At 35.9% G+C, this 9,564-nt stretch overlaps 1 protein-coding gene across 1 annotated transcript in view; it reads left to right on the top strand.

Moving 5' to 3' along the window:
* Positions 1 to 1,325: 1,325 nt before the first annotated feature.
* Positions 1,326 to 9,564, top strand: part of CNGA3 (cyclic nucleotide gated channel alpha 3) — a 19,483-nt gene continuing 11,244 nt past the window's right edge. The window contains exons 1-3 of the mRNA XM_015829790.1: positions 1,326 to 1,426; positions 6,094 to 6,192; positions 7,418 to 7,570. Of these exons, the coding sequence (XP_015685276.1) occupies positions 1,326 to 1,426; positions 6,094 to 6,192; positions 7,418 to 7,570 (353 nt within the window). The remainder of the gene's footprint in view (positions 1,427 to 6,093; positions 6,193 to 7,417; positions 7,571 to 9,564) is intronic.

Here is a 9,564-nt window from a genome sequence, read left to right as displayed (position 1 = left end):
GGGGGGGGCTTTTTCAAGCGAAGGGTGAGAAAAAAAGGGAAAAGGGAGGGGGAGAAGGGAAAAAGAAAAGGCATTGACTTCTGACTTCCTCTCTTGCAGTAGAAGGAAGCATTAACATTAAACCTCAACTTTTTACTTTTCCATAATATTGTAAACTAGCCATTTCTATAACAACAAATGAATCTAACCAGTAAAGCCCAAACCCCCCTTTTTAGTCAAGTTTTTGACACCTTGCTAAGCACTGGTGGTTCTCGAATATTGTCATGTCCTAAAAATGGTACAATCTCTGAAAAAATTGAAAAGCCCTGCTATAGAAGATATGAGATACTTCACCATAATATAAAATAATTGACTAAAGTAATAAAATGTTCATGCATTTCTAACACTTTTGTTTCAATAAATATGTCACTCTGTATTTCATAAGTAAATAAAAACTGAAAATAAAAAAATTAATTGATTCCTACAATTAATTAATTGTAATCCTATGTACCACTCCTGCTTTATCTGTAGAATCATGTGAAATTTTAAATATTTATTTGGCCTATGAACAATTCCTGTCAGACTAAAATAAACTGAAGATTGAGGAAAATAGGTATATTTAAGAATATGCAGTGAAGTTATTAATGATAGCCTTTTCCTCCGTGAAATTGGAATAATCTTTTAAGCCATTCAAGTTGGAGATTCTTGCTGAAGCAAATATTACAGATTGGACGTATTTTGTATGAAATTCTTGTTTTTCTTTATTCAGCTTCAGTGGATAGTCAAAGTTCTAATACTGTGAAAACAAAAACAAATTTTTATTTACTCCTTACCATATGTAATTCTATCCACCTTTTTTATGCAGTTCTCATTCAAGATGATCAGAAATCAAAGCTGTGAGATTTGCAGCACACCAACACTTAAAGTTGGGTGTCCAACCTTGGCAACTTTGACCTGTGGACGACAACTGTTAGAATTGCTGGATGGGGAATTCTGGGAGTTCACAAGTTTTAAAGTTTTCAAGGTTGAACATATCTGATTTAAAGGATCTGTTTCTGCCTGTTCTGCACTATGTGAATACAGTATACCATGGATGAAGTTGCCATTTCAAGTACTTACACTTACCTAGAAAAAAGTTTCACTGAACACAATAAAATTTACTTTTGAGAAGATTTCTATAGAATTGAACAGTAAATATCTTTGAATTAAATATAACTGATTTCTAAGAAAAGATTCTTGGGAACCTTTTCCCCCTCTTTTTCTTAAAAATGTTATTTTATCCTGCAGTTTCTAATATTTTCTCCTTGCATCACAGGTATAATTTGGTGGCTGATACATTAAGCAAAATGGCTAAAGTTAACACTTACCATTCCCACCCTGCTGCCCATAGATCTTCTGGGAAGACTTTTAGTGATGGCCCTGGTAGACTTGAAAATGGAATTAAGAGGTAACGGATTCAACTCATCACCATCACCACCATCATATGAAAAGTTTCATGATTGTTCATTGCCCAAATGTCACTTGTTTGACATGGGTGGCTATAATAATTAAATAGATGAATAAATAAGTAAATAAATATTTTTTCTTTAAGGAGGAGAGAGGAATTTTATGAAAATGGGAAGGCAAAGAATGCAAAAAAATTTCCATTCTTAAAACATATATCTATAAATACAGTTTGCCGACCACTGAAACTTAAATATGTCATTGATAATGCAATCTTATTATTTACTTTCTCAGAAGCAACCCCCATGAAGTTCTGTCTTTCTTCTACATATGTAGGCAACAGTCAATTTTCCTTTTTATTATCAACAGGAATTATAGGAGGTTAACTTTGAGAAGATTGTTCCCATTTACTTCTATGTCTATCTCCTTATTTAGAAGACCAGAGATTGTGTTTTCCAACCAGGTGGTCTTTTCAAGTAGTCACTTGATGGAACTGTTTTATTGGAAAGAATTAGAAATATTAGCAGGCCTTTCCTTATGCAGAAAAGCAGCTAGATAGTTAAAGAACACCCTTCTTCCCTACCAAATTATAAAGCTATCCATTCATCTGTGAACTTGCAGAAAATCATACCAGCATAACATTTGTCATCATCATTGTCACTAACCCTACATTGTCTCTGTTCTGTCATTGCTAATCTCTGATCTCCTTCCAAAGTAATGAAAAGGTTATGTTTAACAGATTTGGCACATCTTGAAGCTGCCCTTGGAAAAAAAGGAAAAAAAGGGGGAAAACATTGATTTCGTTAAGCTTGTCTCATTCATAGAGTGGGCATGAGATAAAAGCAATGTCATGGAGGTAAATGCAGAGAAAAGGTATTTTATGTACATGAAAACAGAAGGCAATGGTAATGGCCATCAACTTAACTCTTTTCATGCTCTCTGTGGCTGCCATGGTGAGAACTACTAAAGCTATCATTTGGAAGTGATGACAGTGAAGATTTAAAGAATATTTATTGAATGTCAGAATAAATATGATTGTTGCTACTTCTCTCAAAAAAAATTCTAATTTTGTTCCATTTTTTCAATTATATACTATTTACTACTTAAACATACATCTATACATATGTAACTATCATGCTATCATGCTAGGTGATTCTCTTCCTTCTTCTGGGGCTAGGTCTAATCAATTTTGATGGGGTAGACATATCTGGGATTACCCAAGTTTGTAGAGGTGGGCCTTAGGGCTCAAAGTTCTCCCTGCCCCTATTTAACATCTATATGAAGCTACTGGATGAGGTTATCTGGGAACATGGGGTTAAATATTATCAATAGTATATCAATAGTATGATAGTTAATATCCAATTATATAGAGGTAGTTGTCAACTTAAAACCATTCATTTAGTGACTCACTGAAGTTACAATGGCACTGGAAATAAGTGACATGATAGGACCTTGTGCTTACAACTGTCACTGTATCCCCATGGTCATGTGATCAAAATTTGGTGCCTTGGCAACCTGCATGCATTTATGATGGTTGCAGCACCTTGAATTTATCTGTTCTCCATCTGTGACCTTCCCAGATGACTTCCAACAAGCAAAGTCGATTGGAGAAGCTGGATTCGCTTAACGACCATGGGGTTCACTTATTAACTGAAATGATTCACTTAACAATTGTGACAAAAAAGGTCACAAAGCTGGGTGCAACTCGCTTAACAACTGTCTTGTTTAGCAACAAAAAATCTGGTCTTACTTGGAGGGTTCATCCCTCTTAAACTAAAATCTTTATATTTCTTTAACCATATTCAAACAGATGTTTAATTTTTAAATATTCCCTCTGATACATCCCATCATCTAATTTCTTAATTCTCACTTTAGCCTTTTTCTTTTGCCAAACATCTTTCCTAATCAATATATTCCATTGAATAAAAGAGTCTTTCCATAGTCTTGTAGATGTTGTTGTAGATATAAAAGGCAAATCAAGTAAAATGTCTTTGTGGAAAGATTTTGCCCCTTCGTGTTCATTGAAGATCTTTTCCTTACCTTCTCTCTTGGTTTCTCTTATCACATTTTGTTTCTCCGATTCTTGTGGTATTCTTGACAGCTCTGCGATCCATTTTGTCAGATCTTTTTTCTTATCCTCAGATTTATTTTTTAATCTTAGAGTATAAGTTATCTTTTCTATGTCCAATATTTCTTGTGAGTTCTTTCCCACTTGGATTAAGTCATACTTCCTTGTGTTATTAAGTTCCATCTTTAAATCTCTTTCCTCTAATTTATGTTCAATTGTCTGCTTTATCTCCTGCCTCTCTATTATTGTTTTCTGAGATTTTTTTTGTAAGTTAACTTGGAGATGGATTCATTTATATTTTCAAAGTTATTTTTAATTTCCTCATGGTTAAGATCATTGTTGTTTGAATTAGTTGCAACATCTCATACATCTCCTCCTGGAAAGAATTTGTTTTTTCTTGACATATTCTTTCTGCAGATCTCTGATTTTTCATGATAGCCAAAAATCAGGGTTTTCTTTTCTCTGCAAACAGCTTTAGAGTCACAGTTAGGTAAATGTTTGTAATCCAGAAAGGTCAGTTTTTTTCTAAAGTTTATAGTTCTCATTTTATATATAGCCCAGAGTGTTTTCTTTTTTTTGTCACAGCTGTTCTCTATTATTAGAACTTTGAAGGTCACAAAAACAGATTGACTTTTCTTGGGCCTTGCCAATTCCTGTATTAGAGCAACTGTTGTTGTAATTTTCATCCAGCACTAGATGTCAGCACCAGTTCATTTTTTAGTTTTCAAAGTAAACAGTTATCTTCTATTTTCATAATTTAAATTGAAAATCTTAACAGATTTCTCCCATTTCAGACTTATCCAAATTTAAGTCTTGTATTCATTTCATTTCAAAATATTTCTATTCCCCATAAAATGTTTAATTCGCTGCTTCCATCTATAGGAGGGCAGAGTGAAGGTCCCCCTCCTCACTTTCGGAGGTTTTTTTTTCTTCTTCTTAAGGTTTTTTTTCCAGGAAATTAGTTAATAAGTAAAATAGAGAAAATTGATGTTCTTACTCAGGTCCAAATACGTTGTTTACAATCAGCTTACAATAGTGCTTTTGGGCTTCGGTTGCTTGTAGCTTGGGCTAGACTCTGAGGTTAGGCTAGCCTTTCTCCTGTTGGTTTCTGGAAGGCTTTTCCTGGACCAATCGGGTCAACCATCATCTATCCTTGGTCCACGGGATTTTTTTCCTTCTTTGCCGCCTCTTCGGGCAACTTCTGGACCATTTAGGGTCCCCTAACAGGAAGAAAATCAGCCATAGGGTACAGAGCCCCACAATCCCTCAGCTGCTGAACTACTGTGCAAAATAGCAAGCCATTAAGGAATCTTATCTCCTTCTCAAGAAAGAAAAACTCAGTGGATTTTTAGTTTTTAGAAAATGGGTTTTGTATGAATGCTGTTTCAGAGTTGGAACATATACATTTCTATGCACCATTAGCTTTGTCCACATACAAAGCGATTCAACATTGAATAAAACAATGTATTAACCCTAATGTTTTCATATAGTAAATCCATTCTCCATTTAATGTGGGCATGTACACTTTTATGTGTAATTGTACCAAAGTTGTTTTTGTTGAAGATACCAAAATAATAAAGGCCTAGCATTTATCTAATTAAGCTTTTCTTCTACTACTACTAGGCATAACCAAGTAAAGAACCTTTTCTAGAGGCCTTGACTCATAATCTACCACAATTTTGAAATGTCAACAAGATAGTAGTCTATTGAAGAAAAGAGATAATCTGAGTAGATATGCTCTTAAAGTTTGTTTTTCATTTCAAATACATACTCACCCCCCCACACACACCCATTGACCAATCTTATTTCAATAAAAAGGACAAGTGTAACCCTAAATATGTATGACACACAGGGTTATAAAAGTACCACATAAAAGCAGATTTCAATTCACTCAATGGCTTTTCAGTCACTGAAATGAAATGTAATCATTTGGACTGAGGAATGCATAAGAGGAAACCAGAATATAAAGCTAAGTAGGCAGAAAAAAATGATATGGGAAAGCTGGAAATATTTGACACTTTATATGTTAAACTGTTCCATATTCCCACTTACTTTGCTCTCACAATAAACTATGAGGAAAGAAACCTCCATTACTGTATTATAGATGGTGAATCTGATTTAAGAAGAGGATAAATTGAAACAACTGAAAATATTGTAAAAGGAATGCCTGTTTCAATGTATATTTGAAACATATTTAACTTATTATATAAATGTCTGATATAAATTTCACTTGGAAGCACAACATTTCCTTTCCTTCCTGCACCTTAGAGTGGATCATAGCATCTGTTGAGGTATTTAGTTCTTGTTGAATTTCCTTCGTTGTTCTTTTCTACTGTGATCATCTGAAATGGAACAAGTGAAAAATCAGACAAACACAAACATTGTGATGTTTTACCGGAAAGGCTTTCATAGGTGCTGAAAAATACTGAACTAGGGCAAAAATGGTTAAGATATTGTCTATCATCCCTCAGTGTATATTATGACAGCAATACAGTAGTGATTGATCAAGGAATGTATATTCTTTCACAAGTGCCTGATTGGAAAGGCTTGAAGCAAGCACACTTTGAAAAGTTAATTAAATGTCTTTTTGCTTGATTCTGAAGAATCCCCTCCCCGGATGAGGATAGATCTTCAAAATTAGAGAGTGTCATTTCCATGGCAGAAGAAGGAGGGGACACATCCACAGAAGGAGCAACGAACAGGTAAGCTTCATTTATACTATGTCTGGATAGTGGCCTTGTTTGGAAGCAAATGAATGAAATAAAGATATATAAGAGTATTGTTAATGCAATGAATTTTGTCTGCATGAAGCCATTAATAAAAGGGATGAACTGAAGAATAAGTTAATCTTGATTTATATTAAGTCAGTCTGGACCAGTGTTTTTCACCTTTGGGAACTTTAATATGTGTGTTGACTAGGGAATTCTGGGAGATCATGGCCATGCATCCTACAGTTCCCAAGGCTGAGAAACACTGGTCTAGTGTGTGAGTATGATGGATGATGAGTTGCAGCAGGGAAGTGTGTTATCTGGCTCAACTGAAGAACATAGAGTGATAGAGTAATTTATGTATTACTGGGAGAACTTTCTTTAGCTTTTCATCAGAGCTAGAAGATCATACGTGACATTAAGGATGATCAAACTCCCATTAACCAAACTTTCTAGGAGGTGATGAGTCATGATCATGAGAATGATCAAAACGTAATGAATCTTGTCTCATTGCTGAATAAAGTGTGGTTGGGTGAAGCTTCACTAACTTCCGACAGAGCACAATATTTTCAACACTTTGTGTATTGTGGTAAAAGTACTGTATATCTGGGTACAGATTTGCTGCTTTTAAAATACAATAGTGATAACATTTCTTTGGAAAATTACAGAAACAGTAACCTCTTATCAGGTTTTATCAGTTTTCTTTACACCAAACATTATTTGGACAAAAGTGAAATGTTCAGCTTGGAGAAGAATTCCTTCTAAGACATTTAAGCTCACTGGAAGTTTTTTATTATTGTTTTTTAAATAAGTGAGTGTTACCAAATGATGCAAGCATATTGGAAGAACTGATTTGTCTCTGCATTAAGATAAAGATCAGAGATCACAGAAGCTTTTTTATTGTCCTGTCTGAAATGTGCAAAGTTTCTGCCTATTAGTACATGCACATTCAATGCATGAAAAGAATATATCAAGTAGAAATCTTTCTACATGCATCACCAGTCCAGTTTACGGATTTGTTCCAACTTCCACCATTCACCTCTGCTCTTGGCTGGGGTGATTGCCCCTTGACACATTTGGAGGTCACCAGGCTGGGAAAGCCAATCTAGTTGTTAATGCTAGATAGCAAATGATCAAGGTTCAGTTGTTAGATTGCAAATGGCCAAGATGAAGTTGTTAATCTTGGCCCTTTGCATTGCTGTTCCCATTTTTCTTTTAGGTCCTCAGGGTTTTTCTTATCGGTGAGAACCTGGTTCAGAAAGCACTTACGTCGAGATGGCCAAAGATCTGATTCTTCAGTTGAGGCTCAAGGGGGAGAAAACAAAGACGACAAAACTAAGCCAAAGAAGGATGGGAAAGATGAACAGAAAAAGTAAGAGGATGCTGCTTGAATGGAAATATTTACACTTTTCAGGGGGCTAACCTGCAGAAAAAGGAATAGACTTGTTTCTAGAAGAGTCAAATTTAGTTAAGATATTCAATATATAAACCATTTCTTTACATGGCATATTCACGCATAGAATTGAATACTAGCTGTTGACTTATTGTGTTAGAATAGGAGCAATATTCTATTGTCCTAAATCAGCCTAGTAACCACTCCCTGTTCTCTTGGTTTTTATGCTAAGTGCTGAAAAAAAAACACAAATTTTCATAATTGATGATCTGTTCAGAAAATTACTGGTTGATTAATCACAGAAATCAGCTTTCTTAAGTTAATTTATGACTAATGGGGAAATAATGAATCTTAGTTTGGATGAAAGTCTCTAAGTTGTGCAAGTTCCCATTTCATGTTATCATTCATATTTTCCATGTGCTGGCTTAGTTGCTGTAGGTGGGTTGGTTGGCTGTGTGGGAGTTATTGTTTGCGGATTGTTCGGCTGTTTCATAACATCCTGAGTAGTTGAGGTGCTGGCTATGTTCCCATTAGTCTTTTGTGTTATAACGACCTGGGTAATGGGTTGTGTGATTACATCCTGAGATCTAGTGTAGTGATATCCTGAGTTTTGTGTTGCAACATCCTGGGTGGTTGGCTATGTTGTAACATCCTGAGCTTTAGCGTTGTAACCTCCTGGGTTCTGTGATGTGATGTCCAGAGCATACATTGGACAAACTAATAGGAGAATAAATGCCTGCATCGCAGAACACAAGAACGCAGTCAGGAAAGAAGAAAAAACTTCCTCCCTCTTCCAGCACCTTAAAGCTACAGGACATGAAATTGATTTTGAAGGAACCAAACTAATCTCCAAAACTGAACACCACAACAAGAGAATAATTATGGAAGCCATCGAAATAGAAAAACACCCCCACAACATGAATAAACGTGACGATACCTCCCGCCTACCAGATATCTGGAAACTAGCCCTAATCAACAAACAAGTCCTAGCCACGAAAACTGACACCAGACCCAGAACAACACAGTACGCCACCACCATTCACCCTCACCAGACCCAAACCCAAGCCCAAACCCATCCCTCAGACGAAATGCAACCACCATCCAGAAGCCAAAACACGACGACATCACCAGCTGCTGCACCTCCCTCCAACCCCTACACAAAGCAAATGGACACACGCCATGAACACAGAGCTAGACTGCAAACCTGGAGCCAAACCAAAGCCCGGTATGCTACATCACAGCCTTCTGCTCTGGACATCACATCATAGAACTCAGGAGGTTACAACGCTAAAGCTCAGGATGTTACAACACAGCCAACCACCCAGGATGTTGCAACACAAAACTCAGGATATCACTACACTAGATCTCAGGATGTAATCACGCAACCCATTACCAAGGTCGTTATAACACAAAAGACTAATGGGCACATAGCCAGCACCTCAATTACTCAGGATGTTATGAAACAGCCAAACAATCCGCAAACAATAACTCCCACACAGCCAACCAACCCACCTACAGCAACTAAGCCAGCACTCCACACACCCTCACCAATATTTATAGAGAGACGGCAGCTCCGATCACACTTTGCTCGCACAAGCACAAAGCCGAAGACCCCAGCCTGAAGATGACGAGTGGGACCTCGTCGAAACATCGCCAAGATACTCTCAATCTTACACGGGAAAAGACCCGAATACGCCAAGACCTGCATACCTGTACCCGTGAAAATCTACGAAAACAAATATACATATATATATATATATATATATATATATATATATATATATATATATATATATATATATATATATATATATATATATATATATATATATATATAAACACCCATTACATACACACACACACACACACACACACACACACACACACATATATATATATATATATATATATATATATATATATATATATATATTAAAACAGTGAGAAAACACGAGCACCAGGGAATATGATAA

This window comes from Protobothrops mucrosquamatus, unplaced genomic scaffold, assembly GCF_001527695.2.
Source record: "Protobothrops mucrosquamatus isolate PMUCROS unplaced genomic scaffold, P.Mucros_1.0 scaffold_19, whole genome shotgun sequence".
NCBI lineage: Eukaryota > Metazoa > Chordata > Lepidosauria > Squamata > Viperidae > Protobothrops > Protobothrops mucrosquamatus.
Note: the sequence above shows the minus strand (reverse complement) of the source record. Positions and strands in the feature narration are given on the sequence as shown.